The sequence below is a fragment of the Arvicola amphibius genome, chromosome 5, assembly GCF_903992535.2.
Source record: "Arvicola amphibius chromosome 5, mArvAmp1.2, whole genome shotgun sequence".
NCBI classification, from domain to species: Eukaryota; Metazoa; Chordata; class Mammalia; order Rodentia; family Cricetidae; genus Arvicola; species Arvicola amphibius.
Window position 1 is genome coordinate 152,973,315 of NC_052051.1, and position 13,419 is coordinate 152,986,733.

The 13,419-nt window shown below is 45.8% G+C and overlaps 1 protein-coding gene across 5 annotated transcripts in view; it reads right to left on the reverse strand.

Annotated features, from left to right (window-relative positions):
* Ctdp1 (CTD phosphatase subunit 1) overlaps positions 1-13,419 on the reverse strand; it is a 60,576-nt gene that overhangs the window by 46,516 nt on the left and 641 nt on the right. For all 5 annotated transcript variants that reach the window (XM_038330230.1, XM_038330229.1, XM_038330231.1 and 2 more), the window contains exons 2-5: positions 5,074-5,157; positions 4,344-4,437; positions 3,814-3,942; positions 1,256-1,406 (exon numbers count right to left, since the gene is read on the reverse strand). In XM_038330230.1, coding sequence (XP_038186158.1) covers positions 1,256-1,406; positions 3,814-3,942; positions 4,344-4,437; positions 5,074-5,157 — 458 coding nt within the window. The remainder of the gene's footprint in view (positions 1-1,255; positions 1,407-3,813; positions 3,943-4,343; positions 4,438-5,073; positions 5,158-13,419) is intronic.

Here is a 13,419-nt window from a genome sequence, read left to right on the forward strand (position 1 = left end):
CAAGCGAGTGCCCTGAGGTCACTTTCATAGCCTCCTAAGGCCACCTCCTAATAACCACCTTGCTGATTAAAGGTTAGAATATGCAGGCAGAGCACGGGGTTCTTTACTGGTCTGAGATAGCTTACCTTCCTATTACACAATCATACAAATCTTTAAATCCTATGTCCTAGGTACACAGGAGTCACAACCTTAAAACCCTGACATGGACAAGAGGAATCAGCTTTAAATGTGGGTTCAAAGTTTGTGACAAACACAGTATCGGTGCAGACTGTCAAAGCACACATTCTGGTGTGAGCTGCTGACCATGGGGAGTCAGGGTGTGTTTAGGGTAGGGTGTGTGCAGTGGGGGCAGAGTCTGTGGAGGGAGAGTGGACATGGAAATCTCGGTAATTTGGCTGCAAACCTGAAGCTGAAAAAACAAAGCCTATTTAAAAACATAGGTTACAAAGAAACTAGAGACTAAAAGAAGATTATAAACTAACAACTCCATCAACAAAGACAGATCAATCTGTATCTTTGAAGTGTGTGTGCACGTGTGGTGGATGTACTCACCCATGCATGCATGTACGAAGGCCAGTAGTCAACATTGGGTTTCTTCCTGTATCACTTTTTGCCTTGTTGTTTTCTGTTTTGTTTTGAAACAGGGTATCTGATCCTACTGGTTCAGAAACCAGCTGGCCATTTTGATTTTTAATGGGTGCTGAGGATCTGCCCCGGGGTCTTCACGCTAGCTGAAGAAGAGTTGTACCCATGAGACCGTCTCCCTAGCCCCAAGACTCTGAATTTTAAGGTGCTCACTTGAACAAGTTCCGCAACCGCCTGGGCCTGCTGGCATGGAATTCAGGAAGTGACTGTAATGGACAGTGGCTCAGTGGTAACTTCCTATCTGGCGATAGCTAGAACTCATTCCCCAGACCGTGCTGCCACCTGCTGGCCATTGCCAGCAGCTCATGTCCAACCAGGACAAGCAAAGGTCACTCAGTTCTTTAGTAACTCATGATGGCATTTGGCACACATGTGGGACAGCAGAGCTCCAAAGCCATCTTTAGTCAGCTAAAGGAACTACCTTTAAAAACAAAGCCATGTACGTTTTCCCTTTTCATTCACCTATGGTCCCAGTCAACTTTCCCACTGCAACCGCCAGTCTTAAGCCTGAAGTTTCTGCACCATTCCTTGTTTTGAAGAAAACGTACTTGAAAACAGGAAACAACTTGCCATCTATTTGTTTGTGGACCATGTACTGTGCCTGACTGACCTGCAATGGTGTGGGCGTACAAACGGCTGCCAAAAGTGAAAACATGCAACTCATACAGCTTGGCGATCTTCTCCAAAAAGTCCCTGCAGTGAGGTCGCAGGCGGGTGTGCAGCATCGGCTCACCCCGGCCCAGCTGGAAGTGAAAGATGCCCTGTGGAGAACAGGCAAGAGTGAGAAGAGGACGAGGGAGAACCATGCAGCTGGCATCTGAGACCTTGCAAGGGTCTGCAGACATACAAGCCAGGGCAGGGGAAGGTCTGTACAGGGCACATGGGATCCAGATCCTGCAGGGGTAAGGCATGGGAAGGCCCACGATGATGAATGCCACTAACTATGACAACTAGCCACTATAATAACAACTCCATCTCGTAATTACTACTGTCCATGACACTCCTCACTATATAAACTATCTGCCAACTAGTAATCACTATAAACACTTCTGACTTTTCAGGATCAACCACCATGCTAACTACCTGTGATAACCACAACCAGGACAGCCTGACGAGGGCTGTTGGTGAGAACCCAGTCAAGTCACACCTCAGGGTAGTCTGTATGTTATCTGTGGCATCATCTTATCTCGTTACAGCCTATTTCTTTGCTGCTTCACATGTTCTTATGGGTCAAACAACAGAGCTGCAGCCATCGCTCTGAACACAGCCATGGTGGTTCCTGAGCTGCTGCTAATGGCTTGACACACAGCGTCACTCAGATATACGAGTGATGAATTAGTGTTCTAGATCACCTTGCAGGCAGGTTATTATTTTGCAGATAAGCGTGTTTTCCTTAGGAAACGAAGCTATGATCCATTTACTTCTATTTACCATTATTTTCTCAGCAATATTATTGACTTCCTCAACAATGAAAAAGGTAAACTACTTAGGACAGATACTCACTAGCTCTAATATAAACACAGCAGGCTGGTGACACTGAGCTGTCAAAGACACCATGAAAAATTCTATAATCAGCTTTCCCCCATCTCAACAGTAAGAAGTCCAACAGCTATAATGTCAGTCTCCATAATGGTAGGCAAGAATAAATAGCCCTTCCCTCAAGTGTCCAGACATGTGAAACTGAACTCAGATGCTGAATCCCAAGGCCAACAATTATTTTCAGTAGTGGCCCAGGCCCTGGCCAGAGGTGACCTTAGATGTAGACTAGAGGCATCTTGGCAGTATTGATACTAGTAGAGGGCTAATTCTGCCTAAATCATCCTGTACCAGTGTTCTCAGCTTTTCTGATCTGCGACCCTTTACTAGAGTTCTTTATGTTGTGGTGACCCCAACCATAAAATTATTTTTGCTGCTACTTCATAACTGCAATTTTGCTACTGTTGTGAATCATACTGTAAATATCCATGTCTTAGGCAACCCCCAAAGGGACTGTGACCCACAGGGTGAGAACCATTGCCCTATACAGATGTGAGACACTGAAGTTCTCCAGATCCCTACAAGTGAGAACTGGTTTAAGTTGTCTTACTAAACTAATTTAAATGTGTAACTCCAAAGGAACAATAAAAGAAACAGCCACAGCAACACAAGCTGAGATGCACAAGTGCAAAGCCCCTCCTACCTGTGTGCCCTTCCAAATGTTCACTGTGGTGTGACTGAAATGATATACTATCCAGTAAGAACTTCTATCACACCAAATACTGTGCACAGGACTGTAAATGTCCTGTAAGACCCCCTGAGACACACAGATAACTAATATAACCCTTGTAGAAGCTGTGCCGTGGAGGCACACCTCCAGTCATAGAAGGCTAGTCTTCATAAAACTCTACCCACACTCTTGTCTGGCCACTATTCCTATCACCATTATATCCACAGAGTTCACTCATGTAAAGGAATTTGGCTCTATGGCGACCATACTATAGGCTCTGATCAGCTTCTAGTATCTTCTCACACCGAGGCCTGGCACAGCAGGACACATACAAAGCTGCAGTGGTACCCAAAGTCTAAGTCTATGTGCCACATGCCCAACAGCTAGTATTTTAAAAACTAGCAGCCTGACACTAGCGAGGACTTCCTTGTTCATAGTATGCACGACTACAGGCTTTACGCCATCTTTCTCTAATAAACCCTAAAAGCTTTCCACTCCTGAACCTGAACTTCCCAGCAAGTGACTGCTTTCCTACTCAGGCTTAACCTGAATGTGATTCCACACCTAGCCACTTCCATTGTCACCTTGGAGAACTCAATTTCCTCATGGTGACTCCTAGGTTCTCTTCAACACAAACCCAGACATCTTCTTGTTCTAGATACACAGCTATGAGGAACTGCACAGAACAGCTCTTCCCGACCATGTCCCTCACAGCACTCAGTGTCCTCACAGCCTGGATGAACATAGCAGATGAGACCTCACACAAGCGCTCAACGCTTACAGTAAGGGCCGCTTTCAGTGCCACCTGGACCAGCCCACAGACACAGATATGTGATGAGCCTGTTTCCCCTATCTAGGAGATCACAGGAATTCACTTAAAACAAGGTAATGTACTTTAAAATAGACTCGTGGAGCCTAAGGCTGCTGTGAAAGCTACCATGGGAAAGGCTGGCATCACTCACTTTGTTAGACATCTGGGGACAGTGCTGCTCAGTCGTATGAATCAGAGTCTGATCCAAATCAACCATGAGGACCAGTTTTCTGTTTCGATGTAGTCGTTGCTGGTCTTCCCGTCCTAGTTTTTCAGCTTGCTAAAGATAAAAAGGAAGAGTGAAAACTGACACAAGTGTGTATATTTGGATTAAAAATAAAATTCAATTTTATTAAGAAAAGCACACAGACAAGTTCCTGGCCACCACGACGGCCTCCACATTAGCAGCCTATCGCCACATTTCTAAGGAAAGTCTGGCTCAAGGGGAACTGAAGCCACCCCTGCTGCTGTGTTGGCAGACCAAGGTCACTGGCACACAGAACTAAGAGCTGTGGGGCTTGAAAGCAACCACGTAGACACAGTTGTTAATGAACGAAAAGAAAAATGGCAGCTTCCAAGTCTTAGAAAGCAGTATTCCAGACAGGGGTGCCTATAGAATGCTATCTACCAATGCATGCTCCAGGGTTCCCTAAAGAGCCCAGCAGCTGCCCCTCTTCTCACCTCAGAGCTCACCATCAACTCCGGCACACTGTGAACCATGGAGACAGTAGCTGTAGAAAGCGGTACCTGTTGCTTTCCATTTTGACTTTGCAACCTGGAAATGTGGAAAGAGCATTTGGTGAACTGTATGGAGGGCCCATGTAGCCGGGAGTGGCATGCCTTCAGCAGGAGGTGGACCAACACTCCCACCTTAGCACACTCTTGTGCAGACAGCAAGTGAATGTTGCCTGTCTTTAAAAATAGGAAACCATGAGAAACCATGCTCTAGATCACACCTCAGCCAGATATGCCAATCATAGGCTCAGTGCAAGAGTCAATTCTTCATGTAAACCAACGACAGTTACATGAAAACAAATAATAATAGTGACAGCCACCCATAACCTATACTGTTGAATGACTAGAGATCACTTAGCATCAGTGGTCAGCTATACAGGTTCGGTGTCAAAGCTGTGTCACACCCTGAATGGGGGAGGGGGTGTGCTCCAGATGTAGAAAGCATATGCCTTTCAGAAACACTGGAGAAGTACCCTGCAGAATCTAGGGAATCAGCAAGCAAAGGCTGAAAACAAAAAGGATTCTTTCCTGGGAAATTGGCCATGTCCTGAGCCCAGCTCTGGGCAAAGGCAGCAGGACCCTATATTCTGCCTTACACACCACTGCCCTCAGTACCCATGGGCTCACCCACCTGAGAGCCAAAGACTCTGGAGCCTCACTCCCCATGTATACTCACTGGGTCAGGTCCTGGCCACATTCGGCACACAGGCCCTTCATGACAACAGGATGGCTGCATCCTTCCAGTCTCACCAGAAGTGCTCTGCAAGATAGAGGCAAACATTAACAAATGCATGTTTAAAAATCTCTCGGTGTATCACATGGTTTGAGAAAGGGCACCTGAATGGGAACGAGTCTTCAGGCTGGCTCCAGCTGACTCTCCAATTACTCTAGCCAGGACACTGCAAGAGGAAGAGTGAGCTGCAGCGGTCTAATCAAAAGACGACATGACAGACAGATGGTCTCAATAACTATCTGCACACGATCCTCTCATGTATCTGGGAGGGAGCATATCAAAAGCTTTACATGCTGGTATAGTTCCAAAATTAATTCCTGTTCCCTTCCACAGAGGATTCCCAGTCTAGACCAGCTCATATTCATCTGATATTTTTCTGACAAAATTATCACAATGTCCCCAGTTGTTTGTGTGTTTCCCTTTAAAACAGTATTCGACCCTGTACCCCATGCTGACCTTGAACTCTCCATCCTCTTGCAGCACTCCTCCTCCCCCGGGATATGCTACCATGCCCACTTCCTAATTTTTAAGTAAACAGAAACTGTTTTTCTTGTTCTGTCCATACACACACAACTGTCTCAGGGAGGGATTCCTATAGACAAATCTCAGGGCTGTAAAAGCAGAGGCTGCCTGCTAATAACCCAGCAGATTCACATCTCTCAAATATGGCTCAGTAGGGTGCTTGTCAGGCCCATGCTTCTTGTCATGAAATTAACAGTTTCCAGAAGCAGGGTCACCTTCCAGAAAACAAAACCGGTCCCGCCCTGCTCTACACTCAAGAGCACTGTGCTTCTTGCTTGGTCTAGCCTGTCACTAGCAGAAGCTCCCAAGGGCCTGATCTATCACACTGTAAGCTAGAGCCCTTGGCCCTCCCAGGGACCTGGCCAGAGAAGACTTTCCACTGCCCACCTCACAGCACTCTGAAAGACAAGAGCAGGACAAACATTAGACCAAAGCTCTGCCACGCAGGGTACTTCACAAGATGTAGAAGGCCAAGACCCAAGACACACAGTTACAGGTTCAGACTTACTGGACAGGGTCTCTGCACCCATCCCTGTCCTTGTCCTTGGGAGAGGGACTCCCCTGAGCTGGGTATAGGCCCAGAGGTCTACACCATGATCCAGTGAAGGCAGGAGCGTCTTTTCCACTGCGCCGTGGGATACCACAGGCAAGAAAAAGCAAGACAAAGAGGACCTTTGATTTAAGGCTCATACCTTATACCAAACCTGACTTATTAAAACAGCTAAACACAAAGCCCAGTGGCAGGTACAGGATCTCTCTGAGTTTTTGGTCAGGGAGGTCCCAAAAGTTAACCACAGTCTGAACAAAGAGCTACTATCTAGCACGAAGAATCCTCACAACTCAACAATAAAATTAAACGGGACCTTGATTATTGTAGCTCTAAAACAAGTCTCCAAACCAGTTAATAAAAGCTCTCAACTTTCTTTCTCCAAGTGCTTGTTTGAGGTTCCCTGTATTTTTCTGTACAAACATCAGGACCAGCTCAGCATTTTCCATAGGCACAGCTGTTAAATTCTACTTGGGTAAGAAGTCAGTATCTTCCACATGGCACACAGGCAGCACAGGAAGCATGCGACGTGCAAGCTCCACCCCCCACCAGCAGCAGATCACCAAGTCCTACCTTACTAGTGTTAGTCCAGACACAGGACACCTGCCCTCCATGTGCAGAGTCAGCCTGGTTCTCTACTTCCTGTGCCTGTCTAGAAACTATGTGACATTTTACATGGCGCACTGAGCTACCATCAAGGACAGGGGTAAAGTTATAGAGAAGTCTGCTGTGAGGACAGAGCTGATAACAAAGCCAACCGTTACCTTGTGAGTAACCTGTTCAGTTTGGTCTTCCCTGGAGCATGGGCCCAGCATCAAAGCCACTGGCAAAGATTCCTCTGGGAATAGGCTCAGCTTCATACACAAAAGAAACATGGCCATAATCTAAACAGTGGGCTACACAGCCTTGTTCTCAAGGACCTGATGAGAAGGGAAGCTTACAGTCAAATTGCTGAGTTAAAGTCAGTAAGCACTGAAGGAAAGAATTCCACCAACACAGATGGTGAACTCTCGTGGAAGTGAAGAGTGCTTCTGCAGACACTCTGCAAGAGAGGAGAAAGGCAGGGAAAAACAAAAGCAGACAAAGCAAGGCTGTGAAGCCAGAGTGAGGATACAGTGCGTGCAGTGCACAGTCTGGCCTCCTGTACTTCCGGCACTGTGAACTTAACATCCTCACTGTATGAGTAAATCATGTAACAATTTGTACTAGAATTAAAAGGCTTTGCTCATCTTATTCTAGAAGGCAACTTTTGCCTTGGAACACACGACCATGTTTACAGACACTCTGGATAATACATATATCACTGCTCAATTGTTTCATAGGGCACAGAACACCTGTAGCACAGTCACAGGATCCAGAATGTCCCAGGGCTCAGACTGGAAGCCGAGACATAGACATGAGACCAACGTCACCAGAGTATATGCCATCTGGGCTCATCGAGTTTACTCGTGCTCTCGGTGTTCTAGAGACACCCACCCCTAATGAATAGTTCCAGCCCACACTTCTTACTCTATAGTCATTCCGTAGGGGTGGAGGTGCCACATGGGGAATATATACTCATACGCCAACTTGCAGCCAGAGCTGTGCTGGGTCTTAGGAGACATAGGGCCAGGACAAAGTCTGGAGCAACTCGACGGGTCAGGTTTTGGCAGCAGTTATAAAAAACAGTCTAAAACATTTGGAGAAAGACTAAATTAAGAAGTTCAATTTCCCAAACCATCTAAGAATCTCCTAAGGGTCAGCTAAGACTCAAAACATCTCTATTGACTTCTGACGACACAAAGACACCCCTCCTTGGTCCAGAACTGCTAGTCTCTAAAAGCACAGAAGCTGCATCCACTTGCCACTTGTCCTATGACCTCTGCAGGAACACAGACCTCCAAGGATGGATGTACCAGCAAACTTGTCTCAGAATTTCATCAGTCAAGGGTTAAATGCTTGCAGCTGCACAAAGCCACCGATGCTCCTTAAGCTCCAAAGCTGCAGCATGCACCTGCCACCTAAAGGCACAAGACTTACATCCCCACCAGTTCACAGTTAACACACACACCGACACACACATGGACACAGTGCGTAAATGAGATCAACATTATCCACAATTTAATGTGCCACGTGAAAATAGATTTTTAAAAACTACTATGAAACACAAATTATTAAATAAATTTAAAAATAATTCAAGTTTGGAGGAGGAGTGGATGGGGAAGGGGTATTGATGAGAGTGGGGTGGGAGGGGACGTGAGGAGAGGAGGGAGGGGAATCTAAGGTCCGTATGTAAAATAAATGAAAAAAAGTTAAATAAAATAAATAAGTAGTTCAAGTTTTTTAATTAAATAAAATTATGTGTATACATAACATTTAAAAATCCATTAAGAAGCCGGGCGGTGGTGGCGCACGCCTTTAATCCCAGCACTCGGGAGGCAGAGGCAGGCGGATCTCTGAGTTTGAGGCCAGCCTGGTCTACAAGAGCTAGTTCCAGGACAGGCTCTAGAAACTACAGGGAAACCCTGTCTCGAAAAAAAAAATCCATTAAGATCTCAGTTTATAAACTTTAAGATGTGTATCTTTAAAGTATTTCTAAACATTTCAAAATTGATTTGTTCTATTTTGTCTTCCCCCAAATAAAATTAACTTTTCCTGGGACAATGGACATACATCACTTGTTATGTTTGGCAATGACATAAGTATTTATGCATAATTTTAAAATATATATGAAAATGACTTACCTATTCCTCCACATCAATATGAGGATTTCATTTAATCATTTTTAAAAGATTTATTTATTGTGTATGGGGATTTTGCCTGCATGTATGTTTGTATATTATATATATGCCTGGTGCTGGCAGAGGCCAGAGGTGTTGGGTTCCCTAGAACTGGAGTCACAGGTTGCGAGCTACCATGAGGGTGCTGGAAACGGAACTCAGAGCCTCTAAAGAGCAGTCTGTGCTCTTAACCTCTGAAGCCCCTTGTTTAATCTCTTCTAAAATGAAATAAAGAAAACACAGGGCTAGCGATTCACTTCATAGTGCACATACAAGTCTTAGAGCCAGTGTGTTGATCCTAAGTAGGCACACTTCAAAGCCTACCTACCTCAGAGGCCTCTGTTAATGATCACATCAAGCTACTTAAAAGCCTGCACACAAAACTCAGGAGCTAAAAAGACCTGATGAGTTCCTTCAAAACCAGAATACAACACAATATAATGCTTTGTTTCGCTCTGCTGCAAAGTGAAGTCAACTTGAGGCGGGGTTCTTATCGCCCTCTTCCATCCCATGCTCCCATTCTGCTCAAACCTCTTTGGGAACTTTAAGAAGTCCTGCAGCCAGTAATCCCAGCACTTGGGAAGGCAGAGGCAGGCCAATCTCTGGGAGTTCCAGGCCAGCCAGGTCTACAGCTTGGTCTAGGACAGCCAAGGTTACACAGAGAAACCCTGTCCAGAAAAACAAAAACAGAAACAAGCAAACAAGTCCTGCAGAGAGGATCAGGGCAATAAGACAGAGCAATTGAGAGGTTTTCTCTGACAGATGGGGAATGACCAGTGTTTTCAACCACACTAACTGTAACCCAGGTAAACACTACCAAGTGGCAAACCGACAGAGAATCAATCACTCGCTCTATAAACTGCTACAGAGTATCATTCTCCAGGTTTCTACTAAGCTCTAGCACCATGAGAAGGTCTAGGGAGTACACTAAGCGGCCTTTCACTGACAACACCTTCCACACGGTAGCCCACCAAGCAGCGTGAACTGTACACCTTCAGTTTCCTCCTTCACCTGCCCAAGAGGATGAAATGCTGTGGACGCTGTCCTCGCACTTCCACTTCAACCAGACACGGATCTTTGCAAACAAACTCAGATGTCGCATGACTGGAAGTTGCTAATGACCAAAACAACTGTGACAACTACAGCCACAGGTGTCTCATTTTTCTTAGTCTTTATTAAACACACAAGCCACCTTCTCTGCCTAGCTTTATGGTCTCAGCAAAAACAAGCTAGTGTCAATGAGGTCTGCTCTCACCAAGTGCACATATCAGGGCTCAGCTGTGCCATACCACCCAGGCAGTGGGTGATCTTCTCTTCCCTCATTCTTCAAAAGTATGGTGCCAGCCAACCCTGGGAGAAATCATGACAATAATGGGCAGGAAAACCACGAAGATGTCTGGCTTAGAACCTCTTCATGCCGCCTTCAGGGGCTTAGAGTGGCCTGACGTTAAAAGAGACATCGGTAAGAACCAAACTGTGGCATGCAGATGAGGACTAGGGTCTAGTTTGGCTCAGAAGCAATGCTCATGTCTTGGCAGACTACGCAGCTGTGTACTGTTTAGGCAGTTTTAAATGACTGACACTCAAAACCAAGTTTCTCAGCCATGCGTGGAGCTTGCTGATCAACTAGAGGCACAAATTCCAATGCGGGGGGGGGGGGGGGGTTCAAGCAGAGGAGAGGAAAGTTCATCAACAGATGTCTCTTCTGCTAACAGGCAAGCTGAAGATGGGCAAGAGTAGCCTCAAATCAGTTCCGAAATGACCAATCCTAAGTCTATATAAGTGGCTGTGACTTCAGTATGTGTGTGGGACAGCTCTGAGGACCACCATCCAAAAATCACTCTACAAAGGTTTAATGCAAATGTCAGGAAATGCTGGCTCGTCCATGTGATTTGAAGACTATGTAGTGAGACTCAGTGGTACACACCTGTAATCCCAGCACTGAGGAAGAGGCAGGAGGTTCTGCTGGATGACCAGAACTTGAGATCATAAGCAAACTTCTAGTAGTCTTAAAGAAGTAAGCATCTAGTTAGGATTACCAGGAATGGCTGCTTCTTCCTGATACCCTCCCTTCCAGGGTCCCCACCTGGGGTGAAGCCAGTGCTGAGATGGAACTGCTCCTGGATGAGGCTGCACCAAAACCAGAGACAGACCCTTCTAAAAACAGAAGGCCTTGACTCTGGGAACCTAATGTGAGCCAGACAGTTTTTTGTTGTTCGAGGTCTGACAGTCCTGGCAAGTATCATTCAATACCAGATTAAATGCTATCTATTATTCTCTGTTTTCTCAAACAGGGGAATGTGCATGTCCTTTAGAAAGACTTCCATGAGACTCCTTCATTCAAAATGCTAGAGACCAGAAATGCTGCAGTTCTAGGGGCCATTTGGAGTTTGGTAGGTTTGCATAGGCCTCACATGTTGTCAAGCACTGGAAACTCAAAAGTAAATAGGCCCTAGTTTTGGATCTTGGAATATTTTATACTTTGGATTTTAGAATTAAAGATACTCAATCTGTACAACTAAAATGTGGGGCAAAGGCCCACTTAGCCGAAATCTGTGCTACCAAAGCTGTACAGACTGTAAATGAAGAGCTCTTTTGAGTGCCACCCACAGCATCCTCTGCACAGACATCCATTCTCAGTGGATCCCACTTCTGCCAGGTTGATGCCTTATGCAGACAATTCTCTACTGAGTGGTCTTTGTACAAAGTGACTTAACTCAGCAATTTTTTTTTTAAGACTCTGTTCCACAAAAGTATATTTTGGGGGAGTCCTAAATGGTGTCCTCAAGAGCCAGTAGTTCCAAAAGTACTGCACACCTATCAATCCCAGCTCCATGAATTCAACTGGGAAAGGCAACCAACCCACTGTCATGAAATTTATTCCAAAGAAACCATAAGGATTGACACAGGGAAGGAATAAAGAATAAAGGGATCTTTAAATTAGGTGTTGTTAACTGCTTCTTCCTGGTCCTTTCACATTGTTCACTCATGTACATGCAAGTATACAGACAGGAATACTATGGGAAATATGCATGTCACCTTGCTGTAGTACTCCCCAGAACACTGACAAAATGCTGCCACAAATGCACACAATAGGAAACGGGAAGGAAACATTTTAAATGAAAGGGATGTTGCTAGCGATTTTCCCAGAACTAGGAATTCACCTGACATCACTGAAATGGTGGTACAGGTACCCCGAGCGGTTCCGGATTCCGAGAGTCACTTCAAGGACACCTCGATGCTCCAGCTGAGAAGTGACACAACTCATCGGTTCCAGAGTCCTGCTACTGCCACTGCTTTAAGCTCCAAGATCTCAAACATCAAAGAGAAGAGGCAAATACCAGCTGGGAACTCATCACAGTGACCACTCTGCTGACTCCTTGGGTCAATGACCCGGGTAGGTGGATCTGAGCCTGAGTATGTATACTAGCTAGTTATGAGACTGATGGTACCTGTTTAGGCCTCAGTGATTCTGTAATAGGGGACCAAAATGGAATGAGACATTCACTGTGGGCGTTTTCTACCAGTCGACTCAAAAGCAGGCTACCACCACAGGAGAAACTGCTAGCGAGGGCCCAGGTGAAGCTGAGAGCAGCTTCTCTGATGTAGGAACAGTGCCTACCAAGCCCACAGCCTTGTCCTTCCAAAGGTCAAGCAGAAAGCTCCCTCGGTGGTCAGCCCCAAAGAAGCAAGTTCCGGCTGGCTGTGCAACCTCACCCTCCAGCATACAGTGGGCAGGAGTAGGTCCAAGGTCCACAGGCCAAGACCCCAGGCAACATCTCCAAAGATGCTCTAGGGAGTGACCAGAAAGACAGCTAGGCAGGGTTCTCTGTCTGTGACAAGACCGGTGGAAAATGGAAATTTCCTTAGGGAGAATGGTGGACAGCAAATAGTTAATAAAGGCAGGACTGGTACAAGTCAAAGAGGTGAGCACTCGACACAAGAAAAGGAACAGAAAGGATGTTTTCAGAGGAAAGCTCCCAGCCCAACCCACTGTGGGCAGGAACACTCACCTCCCCCAGTAGTTTCTGTTCTTTACAATCAAAACAATCATGGCCATGTGACACACATGCCCACGTGTTAACTCAGGTTCAACACACAACACTGGTAAAATCAGACATAAAGCCAGACAGTGGCAGATCAAACCAATTCAAGATCCTGTAGAACGACAAGAATGACAGCTAAAGGGTCCTCGCATGACTTGAGGACCAAGTACCCATCACCGAGGCAGCCTGGGTTCTGCCTTTTCAGTGGCTATGATGCAGAACCACCGGGTTTTACAGCCGCGTTTCACAGAATTTTATAAGCGTTTAAAAAAAACACACACGCCCGACAGCTTCTATTTCAATAACGAGCCTGGAACCTGCCTGAGTAGTCCTGCGGCCACAGCCACCCAAGTTGCCTTCACTTACAAAGGTGGAGTCCATCAATTATAGAAGAGGAACGAATGCAAAACATTTC